Raw genomic sequence first — 24,963 nt, 5'->3', positions numbered from 1 at the left:
AAAAAGTTAATTACATATTTATGTTGTGTTTCGTACCTGTTAGTGCCTCTGTAAGTGAAATGTATTTCATTTACTTAAAATGCCGTGATGGCTGTCGAACGAAAGGTTGGCAAAAAAAAAAAAATCGGTCCCCGTCTCGCTCGCGACGTGTTGGGGATTTCAATCGAACCCTCTGCAACCTCTCCCTGGCGCTAGCTGACTCTCTTCCTCTCGCTGTCCCCAGCACCCTTTGGCGATTTCAATCGCCCCCTCTGCAACCTCTCCCCGGCGCTCACTGACTCTCTTCCTCGCTGTCCCCAGCACCGACGACCTTCGGCGACTTCTCTCCTCACTCTGCAACCTCTCCGGCTCGATTCGAAAGAAAGGTAAACCCTTCTTCCTTGAAATCGATGGTTATTCTTTTTTTTTTCTTTTTCTGAATCGTTCATCTGCTTCTCATTTTAATTTTCGGCTCCATTTTCGGAATCGTTCCTCTGCCTCTGCAACCTCTCTCACTCGATTTGACAGAAATCAGGGTTTGTTCTTCTTGCCGCATTTCTTTTGGTTCGTCTTGGTTTCGTGGTTAGATTTGATCTCCTTGCCGCATTTCTTTTGAAATTTAAAATATTAGGATCCCTTTCGAATGATTCTTTTGCCTTTCATTAGTCTTGAATTTTTCTACGCCTGTTGGGGTCTTTCCTTTTTTCTCTTTCTGCATGTAGTCTTTAGAAATAAAGAGCTGCAATGATCCCTGAACATTGACAAAGTAAGTTCGTGCTTTCAGCGTTTTCTCGCTTGTTTCAATACCCGTGTCCTGCAACCTGGTCTCTTGCTCGCCGTCAATCCGTTCTCTAAACAAATTGCTCTGCGTAATTTTCTTTTCACAAGATCCCAACAGAGTATGTAGGAGTACAGGTTCGGGTTCCTTTGAATGTTCCTAGTGATCTTCCGAAGTCTCTCTTATTTTATTATTTCGAGTATTCAGTATCCGGAAAATCTTCCTGAGGACAAATATCTGCAGTTTCATTATTTTTTCTCAAAGCCATCCTATATCCAATGAAACTCTTACTTGCATTCAGCTGGAGTCTGTAGATTTGCTCGAGCAATTAAAAGCATAATAAGACATACGTTTCCTTACTGTATAGCATATTGGTGCTCTTACCCTTCTTTAGCGGCTGTTTGAATGTGTGGCACGTTATAAGAGACACCCAGCACCTAACCTGATAAGCAGTCTATTTTGCAAGATTGTAGGGTTCAGTTCCTGTGTATGTAATCTATGGCAGTATGAATATATTTGCAAGCACTATAAAATGTACAAATACTGGAATTGCTGAGGCCTTCAGTTCTCTTTAGCCTCAATTTTTTATCTTTATGCATTAGCCTTTTATTTTCTTTATCACTATGTTACTTCATGTTTTAGTGGCATTTACTATTTTAAGTGGTAAGGTAAGTGGGGGGGGGGGGATATTCCCCATTCCTTTTTTTCTTCTCCCCCTCCCCTCTCTTTTACGTTTTTTTGAAGAACAAATTATTCTTGATTCATTGTCTGCTTGTTATGAACTTTAGATGGCTGGAAGGAGGAAAAGTAAGAATTTGATTACAATTTTAATAGTATAAAAGTAAGAATTTGTTTAATCATTATATTTAATATGTTTTATTTATTAAATAATATTAATTTAATTTTCTAAAAGTCAGATATATCAAAATATTTTATTTAATAAATAATCTCTCTGCATTTTACACCACACTTTCCATTGTACACACTAACACAAACAAGTACTTTACACTGCACTTTACATTGTGCACACTAACACACAAGTACTTTACATTGCACTTTTCATTGCGCACACTAACACAAACAAGTGATTCGTTTCGTGGGTCATTTATCCATGGCCATGTTCTGGGTAGAATTCAGATGGAGTTTCAAGGTTTGGCGTTGGTCGGTAATGAATGATTTTTTGGTTGAATTTCTGTTCTATGATTTAGTGCCGGGGTGGTTGTTGCACTGATGAGTCTGGCGTTTGTGTAATGACTCTTATTCTCGTGTGCAAAATGAAGCTGATTTATTGCTTTATTCTTTACTGAATCTCATTTAATTGCTGTCGATCTATTTGATTTTCCCGCCTTTTGTAGTAAATAGAAACCAAGAATGTGCATTTGCACACAAAGTGCTTGATGTTGTGCTCATTGGGTTTGGTATTTGCTCATTTGTGAATTGTAATACCTCTACCATTTAACCAAAGGGTCTAAATGAAGCTCTTTATGTGTATGAACATGATCATCTCTAACATTAACAACTTATCCTCAAACATTTTGCCAAATCAAAAGCAGAGTAAATCATCAAATGTCACATCCAAATGAGTGACCTAATTAGTTCGCTTCTCTCTTGTAGATAGTTGATGTGGAATGCATACATATGTTCTTGATTCTGTGGTGCCTATTTTGATTGGCACTAGACTATTATTCTTGGAATTATAGAGATGCTGCCTGACTGTATCTTGCTCCTTTGACTCTAGCACCAAGATACCATATTGTGAGAGAGAAGAATTATTGAATCTGAGGTACTAATCTGATGAAAAATAGAATACGTACCAAAAGTATAACAATAGGGTGGTCTTGTACTTGGTCCTTAATGGATGGTGTGTTCTTTGTTTTTTTTTTTGCAAAGGTAATTTTTATGAAAAGTTAGTCCATTCTAATGTGACTTAAAATACTGAATTTGTCAGTATTGTCTGCATTGTTGAGGCGATCCTGCTGATATAGGTATTTGACATCAGGAATGCTCTCTAAGAGTTACTCTTTTGGTTTGTAAAAGATATGTCCTTAATGCAGAGAAAGGCATATTGGTACTCGTAATGCAACTGAAGTGGGCATATTGGTACTCGTAATGCAACTGAAGTGTGGTTTGGAACTACCAAAGTAGATGGAGCACCTGCTTATCCACCATGTGTGCCATTCTTAACCGGATGTTCATTCCTTGACATTGACATTGACATTGCCTTGCAGTGTTCCTTTCTTTTCTTCTTCTCTGGGAATTTGGTTGGAAAAATAATTTTTAGTTTACTGTAGGACGCATTGAACATTTTGTGGTGTTGTTAGCTTTGGAAATATTTGGAACAATTCTTCCTAGAAAAAAGGGACAGAAATGAGGATGGTATCATGTCTTATTGTCAGACTCTTCCCTCCCTTTCTCTCTTCCCTGAATGGTAGTTCTTTCTTATATCAACCATTCTATGTAACTCTTCTGCAAGAAGATATTCTCTAGTCTTATTGTATACAAAAAACTGTCCATTCATAATTCTAATATGTGATCCTTTTGTTGCTTGTCATAATTTAATAGAAACAGAAAAATGCCTTCACTCCAGACCGCACTACCCCCGGAGCTTGCGAACAATGTGATCAGGGTGATGACCATTTCCATGCTCAGAATTTTTTTCAACTTAATCTTCATCAGGTTCTTCATGTTTACTTTTCTTAACTAATGTTTGTAATTTTCTTGTAGCTCTACCGTGAGTGCTTGAGAAGAGCTAAATTTGTTGGTCATCAGGTATGCATGACTACGCTTGCTTAGCCTCAAACCATCATTATTTTTCCTATCTATTTTCCTCTCCCTCTCTCTTTCGACATACATAATTATATGTTTTTTGTACAATTACAGATAGAAATTTATCTTGAGAAGTAACCATAGGCTTCAATTTGGTGCTTCTGCAGCAACACAATACAGAGCTAGTTGTTGACATGGTGAGGCAGCAGTTTAAAAAACACGTGCATGAGACAAATCCGGAGAAGATTCAAAAACTAATGGATGAGTAAGTGAGCATGTTCTCGTGATCAAATTGGTCCTATAAGCTTACTAATGTCTATAACATTTTGGCCTCCATGTTGCTTATGCAGTGCTGCAAGGGGTCTTATCAACCATATACTTTATGAGTCTGACAAGATGTCCGGCCGCAAGTTCAGTAACCCCTGAGATTTCTTTGTAGCCATCATTTTACTGCAAATGGTTCAGCATTTCTTTTCACCAAAGAAAGAAACCTGATCAGGATGAAATACAGAAAATTGAGCTCCTTCCCTGCCTAGTTTTCATTCTTACTATTCATGGTTCTCCTGTGCTCCTGATTTGGTGTTTCTGTTTCTAGAATTACCTAGGCTACAGCCATAAGTATTTGGACTTGGGACCCTTCAACTCTGTTCGTCAAGGCGGAGTCATGAGTTTGGCTTAGCCAGTACTTGAGATAAAACCTAAGTAAGTTTTTCATGTGGAATTACATGAATAATATGCTGGTCCATTGTTTTCTTCAATATTTACTCACTATTTTCAACCAAACATCAGGGTGTTTTTTATTAAAAAAGCGAGAATTAACGTGAAAAAAGAGTTTTGAACTCAAAAACTGTAATGATGAACAACAGTTAATTAAATTTTAATGTTTATACAAATGTAAAGTAGTAAACAATAAAAGTAAAGTAGTAAAATCATTACTTTGATGGCTTGTTGCATGAAGAGCATTGCGATGAGTAAGCCAAAGAGTTCACCAGCCACACGGGTGAACCGATTGATGATGGAGCATGCCCCCAGAACTGCAAGCAAGAACAGCAACAATGCTTTCCAGACGCACACCCTGCCCAACAGTGAATTGAACCGAAGCGTTTGTTTTATTGAAACACAAGAATGCAAGCTCAATGCTAACATGACATTCTTGGATTGAATTCCTGCAGATGAGCCAAACAAACCATACCACCCAGTCCATGCTAGAAACAGCTTTCGTCCCAAATCTTCTCTATCTTTGGCGAAGTCAAACATGAAAGTGTACATGAGTACTGTTGGCTCTGCCACTACTAGGATCAGCAAGGGTTGACCACCCATGATTGAGTGTAGGATGCTGCAGAGAGCAGTTGATGCCAGTGTTTGAACTGCAGTTAGAGCTCCATCTATAGGTCACAATGGAAGATGATTCAGACCATCTTCCATGAAGCTTACTGTTAACATGAAACGGAAAGTGGAAGAATGATTCAGACCATCTTCCATGAAGCTTACTGTTAACATGAAACGGAAAGGAAAACTTCATGAATAACTTCATAGTACCATAGTACCAGTGTTTGTCTCCAACTGTTCGCCGAATGATATGACAGGAATTGCAGAAGCGAAAAAGGTGTAAGTTGTGGGAGCCAAAATCCTGGATAGAGAAAGATTCATTGTCATAGTATATGTTGAACAGCACAGGAGCATAACCAGAGTCACATGAAAGAATACCTGAAGCCTGCACTGAACCCACCAGTCCAGTCTTGCTTATAGCACCTCAATCTTCCTCGAAGATCATTCTTAATACCTCCATAATTTAACAGAGTTAGACTAGTGAATCGTTATATTTGAAACAGAAGCGCAAACTTGAAATCTACAACGCCAATGGGCTACATAATTGGAGCACCACAACCAATTCAGGATCCTCTGTCAGGGTAGCTGAAGGGGGGAAGTGGTAGCACCAGATAGAGATGGTTAACACAATCAAGCTAAGTGGACAATCGAAGTCATGATTTACAGTTTCATGATTAACTATACTCAAGAGTTGACAATCGAAGTCATGATTTACAGTTTCAACGGATAAGTGGTAGCAGTTTCAACGGCTCCCTCTTCTGCTTCAAATATGTTTCACTTTGCTTTCAATGGCTTTTAAATACATTTTTTAGAGCTTCTGGTATCGAGATCCTGGAACGAAAAACGAGCTAGAGTCTAAAACGGCTCTCTTATTCGTTGGAGGAATGAGATCCACCCACTCTATGTGAATGGAACCAATTCGACCTAACAAATAAGAGCAAGCAGCTTCAGAGGCTCACTCTTCTTTCATTTTTCAGGGGATCCTTCCAAGTTCTTGTACCATTCTATGAAGCTTAACACAATACGCCAACCTCAGCTCACACAGCAAACAACCTCACTCAACCACAAATGCGATACATCTCGTCCATCCCACTATGAAGAAATCTGATTGGTTTGTCCACAAATGGCCTATATTATTGGAGAAGCAGGCATAGGCAATATAGAGTGACTCATCAGAAGAACAGTTCAGTTCAATCATTCACTGACCATGATCCAAGTTGCCCTGATGGATACATGACATAATAGAGCTGTAAAGCATACACTATATTTTGTACATGGAAAGCATTATTCAAGGATTGTTAAAGCCCTCTTGCCTTCAAATAGGCCGGAAAGCATGGTTGAGATCAAAGCATCAGTTCTACAGCAGCCACTGACCCGTGTCCAAGAAGTGCAATAACTGATGCAATTCAAAGCATTTACATTTTAAGGCAGTAATCAATTATATTGCAGAACAAACTGTGTAGATTCTCAGAACTTCGACTAGCAATTAGATCACAGAAAGAATGGTTGCCTATTAGTGGTTGAACATAAAAAACAAACACCTTCTGGAAGTGTCTTGTGTATTGATGTCTCACATGAACATTCCTAAGTCGTTGTGGGGAGATGTTGTGTTAACCTCATGTTACTTGATTAATCGCATGTCTTCGTTTGTTTTAAAAAGGACAAGTTTGTATACATGTTTTAAAATCCAATTATAAGTTATTTGATGTTGTTCCTCGTATTTTTGTCTCTACTTTGTTCACTTGTTTGGTCCGTCTACGGATAAATTGTCTGTTCGTCTACGGATAACTAGAATACATAAACTGTAAGCACCCTTTATTAAGCACAGATGGCAATGTTTTTAATCACATATTCAAATCTTCACCTTTCTTTCAAGAAACAGAATAACATCGTGCGTTAAATGATATAAAATTTCATACCAGTACATGTAAAATATATCATGTAATAAGTATAAAAATTCAAGATCTGACAGAAAGTGTAGACTTGTATATAGACCTCCAAATATCCTACAGACAAACCATCCTCTGTTAGCTCGCTCACCCATGTGGGGTGAGAGCAAGCAAAGAAGTCCACATCTACTTAAGGATTTGCAAACATAGAAGTTCTCAGAAGTTCTCACTTACAGAGTAGGTAAAGAGTGTTTCCAGTATTGAGTCAGCATCTGCATCACCTGGATGTATGAATAGAATCATTTAGTGATTAACAATTTCTGAGTTCAGATGTAACATGTGTCATATATGGAATCCTCTATTTGCAAAAGTACAATATATGCACACGTTAATGCATGCCAGAATTGTAGGCATCAAAATGTCTGCCTACCATTTTCCTCGATCACTTTCTCAACAAGGCCAGGGGAAAACCCCATACTCACAAAGGATGATTTTAGATGACTGGAAGATGAGCTTGCACAACTTTCCAATGATCAGTTAAAAAAAGTGGTTAATAAAATAAATAAATTGACAGAAAAATGTGATTACAACAATAAATAAATTAATGCATGCAAAAAGAAAATGAGATTGCTGAGAGTAGATTTTAGTGATTTGACATTATAAGAGTTTTAGAGGGAGCAGCAGGACAATTTGGTTTACAGAACTAGGTTTTAAATAGTTGATGTAAATAGAGCAAGTACTTATAGAAGCAATCTACCTCCTTAGGCTTCATATAGAATGGTTGAGTATGCAACTCCATGCCCAAGGCTAGGACTTTTAATGTCCTGAGCACCACTTTCCAGGTTTGCAGAGCTATCATCATTCGAATAGTCTAATATTTTGCCCCACAAATAGAAAGAATGAACCTTGAAATGCCATGTTGATAGCTATTCACAAAGAAAAGCGTTTCCATCTTAGAAATTAACAGAAAATACCATCTTAAAATGGAGAATGAAAAAGCTTCTTCCACAAATCCTCAATAGAATCACTGGAGCAAGAACAAGAATGCATTTATTTGGTTATATCAACAAATCAATGGAATATGGAGTCAGTAATGGTATATTATGTAACAGACAACTCCAGCAAGTTAGTATTACTGGTATATACAACTGAGGAAAATAGACCTCACAAAAATCTGTGTCAGATGCATAATCAGAAAAATCAATTCACCAATAATCCCCACAAGAACAGCTTCCATCCTCAAAATGATGGAACCTATTTGCATCTCTCAATATAATCTGTCGCCCGGTGATCTTTGATATCAACTTAAATACCAAATGACAATCCCCACAAACACGAAGGTTCTTCATTATACGGATTGATAGGCCTTTTGGCACCTTAAGAAGCCCATAAGCGAGAGCTAATTTCTCACTGTGATAGCTCAAGTTATGCTCCTTCTGCTCCTCATCCACATCATGAAGAACAAATCTGCTTTCTGGACAATAACCCCAATCTCTTAACATTCCAGATAATTTCTCCAACATTCCTATGATTGCCTTGTGCTCAGGATGGTCCACAGCATCACCTCCTGTAAACATATGAACCTTCTTCTCTACATCAATCCAGCTACAACCAGGAGACTTCCTCACTTTCCTCAATTTCATTACATGCCTGAGGTCTTCAACATCTTTCCACCTCCCTTTTGATGCATAAATATGTGAGAGCAGGACATAAGGTCCAGAATTTTTAGGCTCCAACCCCATGAGTTTCTTAGCTGCGATCTCTGCAAATTCCATGTTCATATGGGTTCTACATGCCCCCAAGAAGGAGCCCCACACAACAGCATCAGCCTCAATTGGCATATTGTTGATTAAATTCATTGCCTCACTGATATGTCCAGCTCGGCCAAGAAGATCAACCATGCAAGCATAATGTTGAGCTTTTGGTTCTAGCTTGTAATCGGAAACCATCAAATTGAAGAACTTTTTACCCTCTTTAACCTTGCCAGTATAACTACAAGCTGAAAGGACACCCACAAATGTGATATCATCAGGCAGTAAACCTAATGCACACATTTCACTGAAAACTCGTAATGCATCATTTCCTAGACCATGTTGGGCATACCCCGTGACCATTGAATTCCACATCACAACATCCTTTGAAGCAAAAAATCGAAATATTGTCTCTGCTCTAACAAGATTGCCACACTTAATATACATAGTAATCAAAGCCGAAGCAACAAACACATCGGTGTTAAATCCCAGTTTCACCACCTCTGCGTGAATTTCCTTCCCGTGATCAAGACAAGCCAGGGTAGAGGAAACACTAAGTATACTAATAAGAGCTGGATAATTTGCCTTTACTCCAACTCTCTGCATACAACGGAATGTATCTAAGGCTTCTAGCTCACGCCCACTTCTTTCGTATCCCTTAATCATTGCACTCCATGTTCCATCATCCTTTTCCTCCATCAAGTCAAAAATTCTCCTGGCTTCAGAAACCTTGCCATTTTCTCCCAACCCTCGAAGCATCACATTGCATGGAGTCAAAGATTTATTAGGCATCATTTCAAATAACTTCATAGCTTCTTCTACCCTCATGCAATTTACATAACCAGTAAGCATAGCAGTCCAGGAAACCTCATTCTTCTCTGGCATCACTTCGAAGAGCTTGTGAGCTATCTCAACCCTTGAATTATGGGCATATCCAGAAATCATGGTCGTCCAAGTTATTATATTTCGACGCGGCATCTCATCAAAGATTTTTCGGGCATCTGCCACACGGCCCTCCTGGCAGTAACCCGATATCATATTGGTCCTAGCAACTACGTCCTTCTCAGGCATTTGATCAAAGAGTAGTCGAGCATCATCGATTCGACCATCCTGGATCAACCCACCCAACATTACTGTCCACGAGACGACATTCTTTTGAGGCATTTGGCGAAACAGAGACTCCGCCTCTGAAGTTATACCTTGTTGGACATAGCCCCGGATCATGGCTGTCCAAGAAACAATATTTCGCTGAGGCATCATGTCGAAAATTCTTATCGCATCTTTCAACATTCCGTTTTTTACGTAACCCGAAACCATTCCGTTCCAAGAGGCCAAGTTTCTCTCGGGCATTTTATCAAAAAGTCTCCGCGCCTCGTCCGGATGACCATTTTGGAAATACCCAGATATTATCGAATTCCAAGAAACAATACTTTTATGGGGAAGTTCATCAAATATCCTTCGTGCGGTTCTGATTTCGCCAAGCCAGGTATAGCGAGAGATGCGAGAGTTGGCGAAGAGGATGGCATCGTTAAGGTAGCACTGGCAACAGATGGCCGAACACCGCATTGAAATGACTCAAGACATCCTACACAAATGAAAATTTGATCAGCCCTTAAGAAAACAGTTACCAAAGTTGGCTACTGTGATGATCATGTAGCTAATAGCAACACCCAGTTTGGAGTAAATTTTGGAAGATAAATAGAAAGAATTTGTAAGTATATATAAAAGTAATAAAAGGATCGATATTCGTAACTCTACAGAATATTCTAGCAAGTAACCACCCAAACTCATATTCAGTGGCCACTTATTGACCGAAATCCAACTCCACTAACAAATGTTTCCCCAATTTCACTTGTACAGGGTAAAATTCTCTGCGATGTAACTTGCAAAATTTTGGATCTATGGATTTGACGAATTTCTCTCAACTCAAATAGAAGAAAAAGTAATAAAACAAAACAGGCCCCGAGGTTTGTTCCAAACAAGCTGTCTGTTCCTCCAAAGGAGAAAGACCAGGTAAAACAGTGGCTCAAAGCACCAAAAGAGAGACCAAGTTAACTTTCACCATGGCCTTCACTACTCAAATAGTAACAAAAGCATCTAATCCTTACACGCCAAAAACCATGAACCATCAATGGCGTCCTAAGAACATAATTTAATTTTATAAACAAAAAAATCGATCAAAACAGAGCAACTGCTAAACGTGCACTCAGCGGGGAACATTTCCAACGGAGGAAAAAAAACAGGTAAATCTCACAAAAACAAGCGGCTTCAATGAAATGACGAAATGTGTCAAAAGAAATCCAAATTTAGCTGCATATCAAGGGACTGATCATCGGAAAAATTAAAAAGAAAAAAGAAAAAAGATTATCGCAATAGCAGGAAAGAAAATTCTTACAATAAATGCCAAGAGATTCAAGCTCACAGTACGTTTCCTCAACTACTGCTCAGAATTCCGGAACTTCAAAATTGCAGAAAATTCCCCAAATGTAGTTTTAAACATGGAAATTTTGAAAAAATACTTATTCAAAAAATTAATTAAGAAAATACAATCTTTAAAATGTATTCGTCAAAATACCCAATTTTCACAGGGTTAAAATACCCAATTTGTTCTTCTGGCTTTCTGACTTCTCTCTCCGGAAACTCGACTCTGACGAGAAATCCGTAAAAAAAATAAGGAGATTGAGTTCTGTTGTGGCGAATCGGGTGTTCTTGTTGACGAAATCGAGCGATTTCTGGGCGACTTCGAAACCAGAGGGCGTGTAGATATGATAAATATCGGGTTGGGCTGAGGAGCGGAGGTAGAAGAAGGTTTCCGTCACTCCCGTCGGCGAGGAAGAAGTTCGGAGGAAGAAATCGAAGAGGAAAACGAAGAATAAGATGATGAGATCGAATAAAAAACCAAAACTTACCTAACGGAGCAGATTGAAGTCGACTTCCTTCCACTTTGTTGCTCAATCTCCGCTGCCGAATCCGGAATCCCGACTTTCCCTGTTGTCCCCCCTCCGGTTCCGACTTCCGAAAAATGAAAAATGAAAACCTTGTCCCTGTGCTCGGCCCTAGTTAAGTTAAAACCTTAAACCCTAAACCTCCCTAAACCTTAATTAGCCGATTCGCGATCTTTCGAACCGAATCATCGTACAGTCAAACAAGCCTTTGGATCTCGAACCGTACCCAACTCGAACCATTCTCACAAACCGACTCGGTTTAATGCCACCCCTATTCGTAAGTCTCGTTGCCCGCTTCGCTAATTTGAAATGGTAAGCATTGCCACTGCTGCGAGGCAAAGAACAAGCGAAGTCTAATGACAGGATGTTACGACTTGGAGCCGAGACCGACTCCGGTTCTTGAAATTCCAATTTGGGGCGCCCATGTTGGATGGGTCCCGTGGGAGGGAGGGACTAACCCAAGGGTCAAGGGGAGGGAAAACTAACCTATTATAGAATGGTTGAGACCAAAAATACAAAACAACCTACATAGTGTGATTGAATATTTTAGCTAAACACCATATTGCAAAAGTTTCATGTATATTATCTTCATATAGATGATACATGTGTATGGAAATACTAAGTAGAACTTGATGTTGCACGTGTTCTTATAGACTCGAGCCAAAATATGAGAGTATTTGTGCTCAAATGTAATCGAATGTTGTAACTACTATCAATATAGTCACCTGCTTGACAATCCCCAATGCTCACTATTTTTGTTAATCGATCTTGGCTTTTGTGGGCTTCAAAATAATTGATTGTTTGGTTGTTGCTTACTTCAAAATATTTGATTGTTTCGCCTGAGAGTAGTCGACTACATGTGATGTCCTTTTTTCTGGTGCAAGCCTCTCATTTTAGAGTAGTGAAATACTTTTTAGTGCAACCTTGATCCAACAAGTGAGGCTAACCCATTTTGATAGATAAAACTTAGTGTCATGAAATAGTAGGTTAGTTGTTATATGTTGCGATAACCCGACAAAATATTTCGTTTGCAGTTAATGAGGTGAGTTAGTTTATGGAGCCACCTTGAGTTAGTCAATCATGATGTGGTATATAAGATTTTGAGATACTTGAAACTATCCGAGTGGTTCCGTCTACTCTTGTTAGAGTTTGTGGTCTGAGTTAGATATTTGGCTTTCCGCACTTTAAACGGCTAGTCTTTTCGGGTTGTATTGGCTAGGTATCTGACTCAGAACTCCGAAGTTAAGCAAGCCTGAGTAATTCTACGATGGGTGACCTCCTGGGAAATACTCTTGCCTAGGACTTTGATATGGTATCAGAGCTAGGCACTGTATTGGCTAGGTATCTGACTCAAAACTCCGAAGTTAAGCGAGTTTGGGCCAGGGTAATTCTAGGATGGGTTCTCTCTTGGGAAGTACTCTTACCCTAGGATTTTGACAGAAAACTACTAAGAAAAGGATTGTTATATAAGAGCCATGAAAACATTAAGATTCAAGGTTTTTACAACTAAAATTATGTTAGGTTTAAAATAAACAAAAGATCCACTGGTGGGTTGGGTTTTGTACACTTATTGGAGGAAATATAGTGGTTTAGAAGTCTAAAAAATAGATTATAGTGGCAAGGTCTAGTATAGAAGTAGAGTACAAAGTTATTGCAAAAAGTGTGTGAATTTGTGCGAATAAAATCATTATCCGAAAAGTTTGATTTTTCAGTAATAATTCTAATGGAAATATGCTATGATAACTAGGCCATGGTTAAACAACTGAAGTTATGGTTAAACCAGAATTAATAATCAAGGAAAACATGTCAACCATTTTAACTTTTATTTTTTGAAAAAATTTCAGCAACAACAAGAGAGCGCTGGACAGATCTTCCTTGCCGGAGGAACTATTTCCTAGACATGAAACTATTAAGCATGACAGAAATAATCAAAGCTGAGACGAGGCTCAGAGAAATCTGTGGAGAGAATTCTGGATGTAATAATTGCACTGGCAGCCTCTGTGTAATGAGATCCATCCCAATTTACGTATCGCAATCCCTCTGTGCATGCTTGAGAAGGAGGATGACCACAGGTCGCATTGACGTTGTAGTTGTAAGGAGGTCCTCCGTAGCCACAACATGCCATTAATGGATTATTGACGCCTGCAAATACCCAGAAGAACAAAAATTCATTTTTTGTTCCATGATTGATGAATTCGTGCTTGGAACTTTGAAATCAGTGGCAACTTGTTTGCTTACCGTATTTTGCAGAATTGGCAATAAGGTCATACTTGATGGAGTACATATCTACGTAAACAATTGTGGCATTACCCAAATGGGATCTCAGTTCTTTGCAAAGAGCACGCAGGCCAACATTGAAAGCTTTAGCAGCATCGTTGTAAGACTTGATGCAGCCATGCTGATCTTTCTCTTCGTTGCTGTTCAATGCAAGCTTTTTGGGTAGACAACCCAAGGGCCCTGTGTTGTGAATCCAGAAATTTTTGCCACCTTCGTCATGTATCTTCTGCATTTGCATACAAGCAAGATCATGAGTCCATAACCCCCATGGATTATAGCAGACCATCCATAGAGCTTTTTAATAACTGTTGTTCTTTTATCCTTCAATGAGAAACTAGTGTCAAATTTTTTGGCTAAGCCCTGAGAAGAGCATTGATTCAGTTTCAAGCTCTGAAGTCATATGAAAGAAGCTTAAGCTGCCCAGTTACCAAATTCAGAATATTATGTTAGCAATTCCTATTTTTCGGGGATTACACCTTAAATGTAAACTTTTCTATCAAGAAGCCTCTGAATCTGGAATTTGGTACGCATTCTTTCATGCTTCCGTTTAATTCTATTTTCAGGAATTTCATAATATTATAAAAATTTATATTTAGGCACAAAGGAGATAAAGAGATTGATCTTTGAGCAACAGGACAAAGAGTTAAGAGTAGAATGAATGAGCTACATCTTCTTACCAGCAGTAGAGTAGCAGGCAACATTTCCAGACAGCTAAACTCACCTTAATGGCTCCTTTTATTTCTTTAAGGACAGATGGAATTTTCTCAAGAACTTGTTGATAACTCATGTTAGAGAAGGCAGCGGAGAGATCGTTCTGCCCAATGTCGAACATGTAAAGTGCATTCTGGAACTCATCAGGACCAATCAAGTGTGGCGAATCTGAAGCAATGTTCGATTACTAAATTAGAGAACTGCAAAAAGCTTAAGATGATGCACAGAGATGCCTGCAACTTCCTGAATCATAAATGATCCGTAAAACTGCAGTTTCACATTTATTTTTTCGGGCAATCACAGCAATGCCTCTGCTATGACAACTTCAGAAGTTTTTTTCAGGATTAAGAAGAACAAATACCTCCAGCAAGTTCGAGGGAACGAGCTTTAAATCGAAGGAATTGGAGAACTTGGATGCGGAGAGAAAAAGGTTGGAGCTTTGGTTGAGTAGCTGAGCCAATAATAGCAAAATTGGCTCCCTGTGAAAAATCCGATCCCAGAGCTTCTAAATACGGGCTCAAAAATTTCATACTCAAGCTCCCACCTGCAAAAAGCAAATAAATTCTAACAACCCATCAACGAATAAACTATCTCCCAAAAGCACTGCTTCTCGATTTGTTTACACTCATCTGCATTTTCAGTTTCAGAATCTCCCACTGTAAAATCTGAAAATTTACTTAAAATAATGTGATCCAGGGAGATAATTGTATTCATCTGCTCATAATCATGGAAGGAGACGACATAGTACTGAGCTCGAATAAACTATCTCCCAAAAGAACTGCTTCTCGATTTGTTTTCACTCATCTGCATTCTCAGTTTTAGAATCTCCCACTATAGAATCTGAAAATCTACTTAAAATAATGTAATGATCCAGGGAGATAATAGTATTCATCTGCTCACAATCATGGAAGGAGACGACAGAGATCATGAGAATTCCAAGGCCGTGGCCCATTTCTGCATGTCTGTTTCCGAATCTTTTTCTTTTACAGTCTGGTCACTCCACATTGAAATTCCAAATTTTCTATCACGCACAGAATAAACAGTAAGAGTTTGTTTCTACTTACAGAATCCAATCCACAGAGAGTACTTACTCTTTACTGAAGAACCCTGAATTCCTTTTCAATTACCCCATCAGATGGCCAAATGGATCGTCAATTTCATCTTTGTATAAAAAAGTAGATAGTCTGGATATGCTTTCGGAGATAAAAAGAAAAGAATGTTCCAACTTCCACTCACACTGTTCTCTTTTTTTCCTATTTGCAGAATTGACTATTTAACTGATAAACGAGAGCGAAGCACGAGATGGAGGGAAAAAGAAATCGACGGAGTTCGGAAAAAGAGTTCCCTCTCGAACTCTGCAATTCGGGAATCTGAATTTTTTAAGAAGAAAGAGTAATCAAAATCACCTAAAATCATCAGACGTTGCAAGAGAAAATCAGCAATACTTACACAGAAAATCGATGATCAAGCGCCCGTCGCTCAAACGCCCAGTCGATCGACGGAAAAACTGACGACCATTAGGAAGATTAATGGATACGCCGAGCCCCGCCATGCGACCTCCAGTATCCGAGTTCGAGTCGCCGAAGTTGAAGATTATCGGCTTCTTCAGGCATCTCGAATCAACTTCGGTAAGAAAGACAAGCAGCAAAAGAAATGCTACACGAACAACAGCCATTTCGGTATCCCGAAGAGGAGATAGCACAGAGGAAGACAGCTGCTTATATGCTTCGTCTCTTCACCAAGTTCATCTCATAGAGCCTCAAATCTCCTTTTGGCAGAAATCGAAATCCTTATGCTTAATTATATCATTAAATTTCAGATATGATCCTCTTAAACGATATCTTTCAAAATCCACTGGCTCGAGGCTGTACTTCCAAATGCATTTAGAATCTAACCACCATTAATGGAAATATTCTTAGAATGTTTTGATAAAAAATAAATTAGATCCGTTCACTTTTATCTCTCCACTTTTTCTTTGACAAATGTCCTTCCTCTGGTTAGGGGCAGCCGTCGCCGTCCGCCGCCCCTTCCATGCGGAGGCGGGAGGACGGGAGGGGGAACGGACTCGTAATTTAACTTCTGTTTATTGTGACTTCCTTCGGATTTGGGTACAGAGCAGAACAGGTAATTCTAAAGCAAAACTGCTTCAAATTTATTTATGATTTTTTTTTTTTTTTTTTGCCATTTTTTCTCTTCAAATTTGCTATTTCGATCAGATTCCCATGCTGGTTCCAATTCAAACCAGAACTAGTGAATTACCCAGCCTATCCAAAAGCATTTCTAATGAGAAAATTAGAATGGAATCTTGATCATTAAGGAAAACATGTCAACCATTGTAACTTTTATTTTTTGAAAATTTTCAGTGCTAATCACCTTTCAAAAAAAAAAAAACTAGAGAGTTCCGGGCTTATCTTCCTTGCAAGAGAAACTATTTCCTGGACATGAAGTTATCAAACATGACAGAAATAATCAAATCTCAGACAAGGCTCGGAGAAATTTGTGGAGAGAATTTTGGATGCAACAGTTGCACTGGCAGCCTCTGTGTAATGTACTCCATCCCAGTTTATGTATCGTAATCCCACTGGGCATGCTTGAGAAGGAGGCAGTCCACAGGTCACATTGACATTGTAGTTGTAAGGGGGTCCTCCATAGCCACAACATGCAATTAATGGATTCTTGAAACCTGCAAATACCCAGAAGTGGAAAATTCATTTTCCGTTCCAAACTTGATGCATTCATGCTTGGTAGTTGCAATCTGTTAGCTTACCATATTTTGCAGAATTGACAATGAGGTCATACTTGATGGAATATATATCTACATAAACGATTGTGGCATTTATAAACTGGGATCTCAGTTCTTTACAAAGGGCATGAAGGCCAGCATTGAAAGCTTGTGCAGCATCATTGTAGGACTTTATGCAGCCATACTGATCTTTGAATTCTTTGTTATTCAAGGCAAGCTTTTGGGGCAGACAGCCCAAGGGACCCGTGTTGTGTATCCAGAAATTTTTGCCACCTTCGTCATATATCATCTGCATTTGCATACATGGAAGTTGAGTTTACTCCCAAATTATTCACAAGTCTTGTGTGAAAGGACTGCTATTTTTATCCTTCAATGAGAAACCAGTGTTGAAATTTTTGGCTAAGAAGAAGGCAGTGAGATTTCCTGAAGTGCGTCTCAGCACGAGACTGAATCGGGTTTGTCTATTCATTCAGAACCCAGATGAATGGACAGCTCTGATTCAGTCTATGGCTGGTAAGTTTAACAAAAGAAGATCAGTCTGCCCCGCTACCAATTTCGCTTCTTTAGTCTCATAGGAGATAAAGAGATTGATATTTGAGCAACTGGGCAAAGATTTAAGCAGCATTGAATGACCAACATCTTCTTACGAGCAGGAGAGTAACAGACAATACTTTCAGAGAGCCAAACACACCTTAATGGCCCCTTTAATTTCTTCAAGGACGGATGGTATTTTCTCAAGGACTTGTTGATAACTCATGTTAGAGAAGGCAGCCGAGAGGTCGTTCTGCCCAATGTCGAAAGTGTAAAGTGCATTCTGGAACCCATCAGCACCAATCAAGTGTGGTGAATCTGAAGCAATGTTCAATACTAAATTAGAGAAGTGCCGAATGCCGAAGATAATGTACAGAGATGCCTGCAACTTCCTGAATAATAAATGGAGTGTGAAACTGCAGTTTCACACCTAAGGCATTCGTAGCAATGGTAGTAAAATAATCAAGCCACAGCACACAGTAATTAAACGCTATTAGAAATTATTTTATAACCATGACTCCGCCATGACAAAATCAGAAAAATATTTTCAGGATTAAGAACAAATACCTCTTGCAAGTTCGAGGGAACGAGCTTTAAATCGAAGGAATTGGAGAACTTGGATATGGAGAGAAAAAGGTTGGAACTTGGGTAGGGTAGCAGAGCCAGCAATAGCAAAATTGGCTCCCTGTGAAAAATCCGATCCCAGAGCTTCTAAATACGGGCTCAAATATTTCATACTCAAGCTCCCACCTGCAAAATGCGAGGAAATCTTAACAGTAAAATCTGATAACCCACTCCAAAGTTTAAACAATGTTACGAGACAGGAAGACAATACCATTCATCTGGATCACAATCCATGCCAGGATAAGATAGACTACTGAGCTCGAGACATCGAACAGCGAGCCAAGACCCAAAATAGTCTAATTTAACATTATCATGACAATTCCAAGGCCAAGGCCCATTGTAAATTGCTCGCCAAATGAGTATTCATTTCCGTCTTTTCATTAAAAACCAGAAATGGAGCCGAGGGGACTGGTGATCCCATTTAAGAGATGAGGAAGAGAATGTTCCAACTTCCAATCACTTTTTTCTCTTTCTTTTCCTATTTGCAAATTGAAGGTCGACTATTAACTCATAACCAACTTTAGCTTTCCCCATTAAATAACCCATCAGGGTTGTTTTAGTCATTTCACTCTATACGAAAGCTAAGCACGAGAAGGAACAAAAAAATCGACGAAGTTCCCTCTCGAACTCTCTGCGATTCGTAAATCTGAATGTCGAAAACGAACACTAAAATTCCTCGAAATCCCCTAAAATCAACAGACATTGCAAGAGATAATCGTGAATACTTACACAAAAAGTCGATGATCAAGCGACCATCGCTCAAACGCCCAGTCGATCGACGGAAAAACTGACGTCCATTAGGAAGATTAATGGGGTAGCCGAGCCCCGCCATGAGACCTCCAGTGTCCGAGTTCGAGTCGCCGAAGTTGAAGATTATCGGCTTCTTCAGGCATCTCGATTCGACTCCAGTAAGCAAGACAAGCAGCAAAAGAAATGCCACACGAACAAAAGCCATTTCTCTATCCCGAAGAGGAGATATTCGAGAGTTTTGTGACTGAGTGAATAGAGAGACAGAAAACAACTGCTTATATGCTTCGTCTTTCACTGAGTTCATCTCATCAAGCCACGAATCTCGTGAGATGCGACGATAGTATTCTGCAAGTCTGAAAAAGATTGAAAACGAACTCGAAAAAGGAACTTTTATGACATGATCGCAATAAATTTCGCGGATCCGTCCTTGAAACTGATTATTTTACAGTAGTAGATTGTCGCAGGGATTGGCAGGAGCCCATATGAGACATGATTTTGCTTCGATGTTGTCCAACCGACACTCTTGACAGTGATGAAACCCACAGGGATCTCTTTAATCTTTATTACGCGAAGATCAACCAAAAATTGCTCCTGCGCTTCTTCGGTGATCTAGTAATTCTTGTCTAGTTACTCTGACTGAGCTCATCCTACCTGTACCAGATACGACCACACGACCGAATCATTGTTCAGTTCGAAAACTCACGATTCGGCTCGTTAACTTAGCGAGCGGCTCGAGATTTATCACGAGTCGGCTCGTTAACTTAACGAGCGGCCCGAGATTCGATCATTCGGGGGAGTCACGACTCGGGAGAAGAGCTCCATAGAGCTTTCATCCTCTCTTCCATTTCGTCTCTGGCACTGGCAGCAGCACACTTTCGTTCTCTTGGGAATCAGGGATTAGGGATCAGAAACGCCGTTCGTCAGGCGGCGATTCATCGAAAAAGGGAGCTTTTGGTACTCTTATTCCTCGTTCTCCCTCTTCGATTATTCACTCTTTGTCTCAGTCGCGGATTTTTTCCTCTTCGATTTCTTCATCCGAAGTTCTTCCTTGCCGACGAAAGTGACGAAAAGAGTTTTAAGTTGTTTTATCTTAATCTTCTGTTTTTTTTTTCGTCGCTGACCTGACACTTGATTTTTTTGTTCGATCAGACGAACGCCTTTAAAATTTTAATGTAAGTGTACTCTCATCTGGTAAAGATAAGGCAACAAAGGGCAACGGTAAATTTGCATTAGTGACCCTTTATATGACTGTCTTTTCTACCTGGTTTTGTTCATTGAAAAAATGCTTAATGGACTATTGTGGTATTAGGGTTTGGCATTCTTCTCTGACATCGCTTATTAGAAAATCTGGAATCAGAAAATCCAGTGGCTGTTTTGGTTACAAGCTTTACATATGTTCTTGATTCTGCTGTGCCTATTTTGATTGGCACTAGACTATTATTCTTGGAATTATAGAGATGATGCCTGACTGTATCTTGTTCCTTTGACTCTAGTACCAAGATACCATATTGTGAGAGAGAAGAATTATTGAATCTGAGGTAGTAATCTGATGAAAATAGAATACGTACCAAAAGTATAACAATTGGGTAGTCTTTTACTTGGTCCTTAATGGATGGTGTGTTCTTTGTTTTTTTTGTTTTTTAGCAAAGGTAAATTTTTATGAAAAGTTGATCCATTCTAATGTGACTTAAAATACTGAAGTTGTCAGTATTGTCTGCAATGTTGAGGCGATCCTGCATATATAGGTATTGGACATCAGGAATGCCCTCTAAGAGTTAACTCTTTTGGTTTGTAAGAGATATGTCCTTAATGCAGAGAAGGGCATATTGGTACTCGTGATGCAACTGAAGTGTGGTTTGGAACTACCAAAGTAGATGGAGCACCTGCTTATCCACCATGTGTGTTCATTCCTTGACATTGTCATTGCCTTGCAGTGTTCCTTTCTTTTCTTCTCTGGGAATTTGGTTGGAAAATTAATTTTTAGTTTACTGTAGGACGCATTGAACATTTTGTGGTGTTGTTAGCTTTGAAAATATTTGGAACGATTCTTCCCAAAAAGAAGGGACAGAGATGAGGATGGTTTCATGTCTTATTGTCAGACTCTTCCCTCTCTCTCTCACTCTTCCCTGAATGGTAGTTCTCTTTCTTATATCAACTATTCTATGTAACTCTTCTGCAACAAGATATTCTCTGTCTTAATGTATACAAAAAACTGTCCATTCATTATTCTAATATGTGATCCTTTTCTGGTCTGTCATAATTTAATAGAAACAGAAAAATGCCTTCACTCCAGACCGCACTACCCCCGGAGCTTGCGAACAATGTGATCAGGGTGATGACCATTTCCATGCTTAGAATTTTGTTCAACTTAATCTTCGTCAGGTTCTTCATGTTTACTTTTCTTAACTAAAGCTTGTTATTTTCTTGTAGCTCTACCGTGAGTGCTTGAGAAGAGCTAAATTTGTTGGTCACCGGGTATGCATGACTACGCTTGTTTAGCCTCAAACCATCATTGTTTTTCCTATCTATTTTCCTCTCACTCTCTCTTTCGACTTACACATAATCAATGTTTTTTGTACAATTATAGATAGAAATTTATCTTGAGAAGTAAACCATGGGCTTCAATTTGATGCTTTTGCAGCAACACAATACAGAGTTAGTTGTTGACATGGTGAGGCAGCAGTTTAAAAAACACATGCATGAGACAGATCCGGAGAAGATTCAAAAACTAATGGATGAGTAAGTGAGCATGTTCTAATGATCAAATTGATCCTATTAAGCTTACTAATGTCTATAACATCTTGGCCTCCATGTTGCTTATGCAGTGCTGCAAGGGGTCTTATCAACCATATCCTTTACGAGTCTGAGAATATGTCCGGCCGCAAGTTCAGTAACCCCTGAAATTTCTTTGTAGCCATCATTTTACTGCAAATGGTTCAGCATTTCTTTTCACCAAAGAAAGAAACTTGACCAGGATAAAAGTACAGAACAATGAGCTCCGTCTCTGCCTAGTTTTCACTCTTAAAATTCATGCTTCTCCTGTGCTACTGATTTGGTGCTTCTGTTTCTAGAATTACCCAGGCTACAGCCATAAAATTTATTAAAAATTATAAATAAAGGCTTTAGAGCCAATTTTCTTCCTCAAATACCTTCAATTGAACTTGTTTTATTCTTCGTATGGAAGAAAAAACGTTTGAGTCTTTATTTTTAATTAAGTGGGTATTAATATCCATGTGAAAAGTATTTTGAAATAATTTGTTTATTAAACCAAATATCATTTTAATATAAAATGGGGGGCATTATAGGTATACATCCCCATGGGTTGGGTTTGGGAAATCATATCTTCCACCCGAAATCTGACTTTCTTTTATATTCATCTACATCCTCCTCCTGTGGGTAGGGGTGGCATCGAACTGAGCCGGTTTGCAGGGGTGGCATCGAACTGAGCCGGTTTGCGAGCGGCTCGAGTTCGGCTAGGTTAGATTTGATTTATCAGGATCTTGAACCGAATTCGAGATCCATATATAGCTAGTTTGAGTTAATGAGCCGAGCTCGACTGAACCATGGTTCGGTTTGAAAGCTTGCGAGCCGGATCATTAACAGGTTCAAGAGTCGGGATCGGAATCAAGAGTGAAGGGGAAAAAATTCTTCCTCCCATTGTCATTGTCGAGCCCCTCTTGTCCGTTGCTGTGGCTGCCTTTGTTGCTGTCGACAACTACTTCACCGACCACCTTCGTCGTTGTTCGATTTCTTCTCCCTCGTTTGCCTTCGCCTTTGTTTCCGTCGTCGTCGCTTCCGTTGCAATCATCATCCCCGATGAAAGTTCCTCGTTGGCGCTGTTAAAGCTTTTCTCTCCGCGCAAAAACCAGAGGACCTGAGTTAAAAGGGAGAAATGATTTCCCCCTCCCTGCGAGATGACGATTTCGCACGTGTGAGATCATAAACAAGTGAAAAATAATAATTTCTAGGGACTATTAATGGTTTTTTTAATAAATGTTGAAAATACATTTTTAGTAGAAATATGTTTCTAGGGACTATTAGTGCCTTAAGTTTTTTTGAAACATTTTCTAATTGGAAATTTTAATTAAAAAATTATATAATTTTTTAAGTAAGATTTTCCTGCCAAGATGAGTTAAAAAACCGTATAGAAAATTTTTGAATAAGTATTTGATAGTTGATGTTGTAATACTTTTAGTAGAAGGCAATTTTCATAGTAGTTTTGTGTTTGATATTTTATTTGATTAAAAATTTATCGATAAGTATAATAATATATTAGACTGATTATTAATTTTTATTTATTTCTTAGAAGAGGCAATAAGAGGTCCATTTAACTTTCCTAAGAAAAATTTAAAATATTTCTTGTAATTTTCTAGTAAGTCACTAATAGTAATAGGATTTTATTTAAATATTTTTTTTGGAAATATGTATCCTTGGAAAAACTAGAATATAAATTTTCAACTAGGGGCATTAAGAAGGCATAGTAAATTTATGGCCAAATTCAAAAATTACAAAATAAGCTAGACAACATTTGGGGTAAAAAAATTAATATTGGTGCGTTCTAATCCATTATTGAAATTCAATCTCGAACCTCCCCTATCATTTTTTTTTATAAAATGTATGCATAATTTTTATTTATTTGACATATATTTTATGTAGAATATTAAATATAGGTTAAGCTCGAACTCGGCTAGAGCTCGAACTTGAACTCTGTTAAAATTATTAAGCTCTAGTTCGAGTACAATTTTAGGCTTGAGGTTAGGGATGGATCGAGCTCGAGTTCAAAATATTTAAATCAAACTTGACTCGAACATAGAAAGGTTCAGACTCAGTTAGATTCGGTGTCACTGATGCCCAATTTTAAGTAGAGGTGATGTATAATTTTATATACAATTTATTTGACACATATTTTTTGAAAAGTTTTAAACGTATGTTGGAGCTCGAACTCTACATGTATTTTTTGAAAAGTTTTAAATAAATATTAAAGTTTGAGTTCAGTTAAAATTATTAGACTTAAGATCAATAACAATTTTAGGCTCGAGGACGGGGTTAGAGCTCATATTCAAAATATTAAAATCAACTCGGCTTGGCTAGGCTCGATGCCACGCCATGGTCACGTTTACAAACACAATAGTAAACTTGGACAGATGGGCGAAGGACAAATAAAGAGATCGCTATAGTCAAATAGACATGGCAAGAGAAGTCTCAAAGCTCTCCACTTCAATCAGAAAAAGCAAAGATTCTGGTGAGACATCTTTAGCACTGTTCGCCATGATTGTGTTCTTGGAACCGAGATTTCACCGGTAAAAGAAATTGGAGACTGTAATCAATAGAGAAAGCATACCTACCGTCAGCAAAGATGGCGATTGGAGAATTTTCCCATTTAGGAGAAGTCAATGACGCGAAAGAAACACGACAAGTCTCCCTAACATCGTGATTATGGAGTGGATTGTGGTTTTCGCTTTCGCCTTCCTTTCCATGGAGACAATGAATTACGTTCTGGAGTTGTCCAAGAAATGATCAAATTTGTCTTTTTTCATTTTTCTTCTGGGTATGCAAATGGGTGGTCGTGGTGACTCTTGATGCCCCTGCAATGATGAACTAAGCTTCTGATTGAGACTCGTTACTATCTGGGATTTACGGAGGTGAGGTCGCTTGATCATTTCTTTTTTGTCTTTGGTTAACTGTGCCATGAATTCGCACTTTAGAAACTCAGAAAAGAATAAAATGATACAGGGAACGGAATATTATGTCCTGTTAAATACATTGCTTCCTCATTATGATATTCCTGAACCTATTCTGTGGTTCAAATTGGTGTTGAATGAACAATTCATTCACGATTTTTATGAAGAAAATTCGAGATGAAGTTACAGATCGATTACTGGGGAAATCA

At 38.7% G+C, this 24,963-nt stretch overlaps 5 protein-coding genes and 1 long non-coding RNA gene across 11 annotated transcripts; 2 read left to right on the top strand and 4 right to left on the bottom strand.

Moving 5' to 3' along the window:
• The first annotated feature begins 71 nt into the window (after positions 1-71).
• LOC137958941 (uncharacterized) lies at positions 72-5,918 on the top strand. Of its 4 annotated transcripts, none has more exons than XR_011114022.1 (6): positions 72-365; positions 3,320-3,383; positions 3,482-3,526; positions 3,691-3,788; positions 3,874-4,225; positions 5,830-5,918. XR_011114022.1 is itself a non-coding variant. In XM_068806159.1 (5 exons), exons 2-5 carry the CDS (start codon positions 3,330-3,332, stop codon positions 3,947-3,949), a joined length of 273 nt encoding a protein of 90 aa, XP_068662260.1. In that variant the 5' UTR covers positions 72-365; positions 3,320-3,329; the 3' UTR covers positions 3,950-4,293. The 4 variants fall into 4 exon arrangements, 2 of the variants coding, with proteins under 2 accessions (XP_068662260.1, XP_068662261.1); XR_011114021.1 differs by lacking the exon at positions 5,830-5,918 and adding an exon at positions 4,482-4,879; XM_068806159.1 differs by lacking the exon at positions 5,830-5,918 and having other exon boundaries at positions 3,874-4,293.
• Positions 5,919-6,163: 245 nt separating this feature from the next.
• On the bottom strand, positions 6,164-7,657 carry LOC137958942 (uncharacterized). Its single transcript, XR_011114023.1, has 3 exons — positions 7,499-7,657; positions 6,976-7,022; positions 6,164-6,248 (listed from the first exon to the last, which is right to left on the bottom strand). It is a non-coding gene; the product is annotated as an uncharacterized lncRNA (long non-coding RNA).
• Positions 7,658-7,769: 112 nt separating this feature from the next.
• On the bottom strand, positions 7,770-11,497 carry LOC137958940 (pentatricopeptide repeat-containing protein At1g56690, mitochondrial-like). Its single transcript, XM_068806158.1, has 2 exons — positions 11,402-11,497; positions 7,770-10,077 (listed from the first exon to the last, which is right to left on the bottom strand). Exon 2 carries the CDS (start codon positions 10,056-10,058, stop codon positions 7,947-7,949), a length of 2,112 nt encoding a protein of 703 aa, XP_068662259.1. The 5' UTR covers positions 10,059-10,077; positions 11,402-11,497; the 3' UTR covers positions 7,770-7,946.
• Positions 11,498-13,250: 1,753 nt separating this feature from the next.
• Positions 13,251-16,180, bottom strand: LOC137960209 (GDSL esterase/lipase At1g09390-like). The gene is made up of 5 exons (XM_068807754.1): positions 15,875-16,180; positions 14,787-14,969; positions 14,436-14,593; positions 13,676-13,940; positions 13,251-13,579 (listed from the first exon to the last, which is right to left on the bottom strand). The coding sequence occupies exons 1-5, from the start codon at positions 16,098-16,100 to the stop codon at positions 13,347-13,349; spliced, it is 1,065 nt and encodes a 354-aa protein (XP_068663855.1). The 5' UTR covers positions 16,101-16,180; the 3' UTR covers positions 13,251-13,346.
• A 627-nt stretch (positions 16,181-16,807) lies between these two features.
• On the bottom strand, positions 16,808-19,559 carry LOC137959242 (GDSL esterase/lipase At1g09390-like). The gene is made up of 5 exons (XM_068806622.1): positions 19,053-19,559; positions 18,267-18,449; positions 17,860-18,017; positions 17,193-17,457; positions 16,808-17,108 (listed from the first exon to the last, which is right to left on the bottom strand). Exons 1-5 carry the CDS (start codon positions 19,375-19,377, stop codon positions 16,876-16,878), a joined length of 1,164 nt encoding a protein of 387 aa, XP_068662723.1. The 5' UTR covers positions 19,378-19,559; the 3' UTR covers positions 16,808-16,875.
• Positions 19,560-19,699: 140 nt separating this feature from the next.
• Positions 19,700-22,124, top strand: LOC137960228 (uncharacterized). 3 transcript variants are annotated; one of them, XM_068807784.1, is made up of 7 exons: positions 19,700-20,027; positions 20,889-20,971; positions 21,068-21,206; positions 21,342-21,405; positions 21,504-21,548; positions 21,715-21,812; positions 21,899-22,124. In XM_068807784.1, the coding sequence occupies exons 4-7, from the start codon at positions 21,352-21,354 to the stop codon at positions 21,972-21,974; spliced, it is 273 nt and encodes a 90-aa protein (XP_068663885.1). In that variant the 5' UTR covers positions 19,700-20,027; positions 20,889-20,971; positions 21,068-21,206; positions 21,342-21,351; the 3' UTR covers positions 21,975-22,124. The 3 variants fall into 3 exon arrangements, with proteins under 3 accessions (XP_068663885.1, XP_068663884.1, XP_068663883.1); XM_068807783.1 differs by lacking the exon at positions 20,889-20,971; XM_068807782.1 differs by lacking the exons at positions 20,889-20,971; positions 21,068-21,206 and having other exon boundaries at positions 19,701-20,027.
• Positions 22,125-24,963: the final 2,839 nt, after the last annotated feature.

This window comes from Aristolochia californica, unplaced genomic scaffold, assembly GCF_029961685.1.
Source record: "Aristolochia californica isolate CCGP_79_NKW_82.1479 unplaced genomic scaffold, dmAriCali1.0.hap1 SCAF_3, whole genome shotgun sequence".
NCBI lineage: Eukaryota > Viridiplantae > Streptophyta > Magnoliopsida > Piperales > Aristolochiaceae > Aristolochia > Aristolochia californica.
The sequence above is the reverse complement of the archived record's forward strand: the minus strand, read 5'-3'. Positions and strand labels throughout refer to the sequence as shown.

Bases quoted from the DNA above. Each gene is read 5' to 3' on its own strand.
- LOC137958941 (XM_068806159.1), top strand. From the start codon at position 3,330: ATGCCTTCACTCCAGACCGCACTACCCCCGGAGCTTGCGAACAATGTG. The intron at 3,384-3,481 runs GTGATGACCATT...ATTTTCTTGTAG, and splicing joins TTGCGAACAATGTGATCAGG to CTCTACCGTGAGTGCTTGAG. The intron at 3,527-3,690 runs GTATGCATGACT...GTGCTTCTGCAG, and splicing joins CTAAATTTGTTGGTCATCAG to CAACACAATACAGAGCTAGT.
- LOC137958940 (XM_068806158.1), bottom strand. From the start codon at position 10,058: ATGCGGTGTTCGGCCATCTGTTGCCAGTGCTACCTTAACGATGCCATC.
- LOC137960209 (XM_068807754.1), bottom strand. From the start codon at position 16,100: ATGGCTGTTGTTCGTGTAGCATTTCTTTTGCTGCTTGTCTTTCTTACC. The intron at 14,970-15,874 runs GTAAGTATTGCT...TGCTTTTTGCAG, and splicing joins CTTGATCATCGATTTTCTGT to GTGGGAGCTTGAGTATGAAA. The intron at 14,594-14,786 runs GTATTTGTTCTT...ACATTGCTTCAG, and splicing joins TTCCCTCGAACTTGCTGGAG to ATTCGCCACACTTGATTGGT.
- LOC137959242 (XM_068806622.1), bottom strand. From the start codon at position 19,377: ATGAACTCAGTGAAAGACGAAGCATATAAGCAGTTGTTTTCTGTCTCT. The intron at 17,458-17,859 runs GTGTGTTTGGCT...ATGCAAATGCAG, and splicing joins AAATTAAAGGGGCCATTAAG to ATGATATATGACGAAGGTGG. The intron at 17,109-17,192 runs GTAAGCTAACAG...GGGTATTTGCAG, and splicing joins TGTCAATTCTGCAAAATATG to GTTTCAAGAATCCATTAATT.
- LOC137960228 (XM_068807783.1), top strand. From the start codon at position 21,352: ATGCCTTCACTCCAGACCGCACTACCCCCGGAGCTTGCGAACAATGTG. The intron at 21,549-21,714 runs GTATGCATGACT...ATGCTTTTGCAG, and splicing joins CTAAATTTGTTGGTCACCGG to CAACACAATACAGAGTTAGT. The intron at 21,813-21,898 runs GTAAGTGAGCAT...TTGCTTATGCAG, and splicing joins ATTCAAAAACTAATGGATGA to TGCTGCAAGGGGTCTTATCA.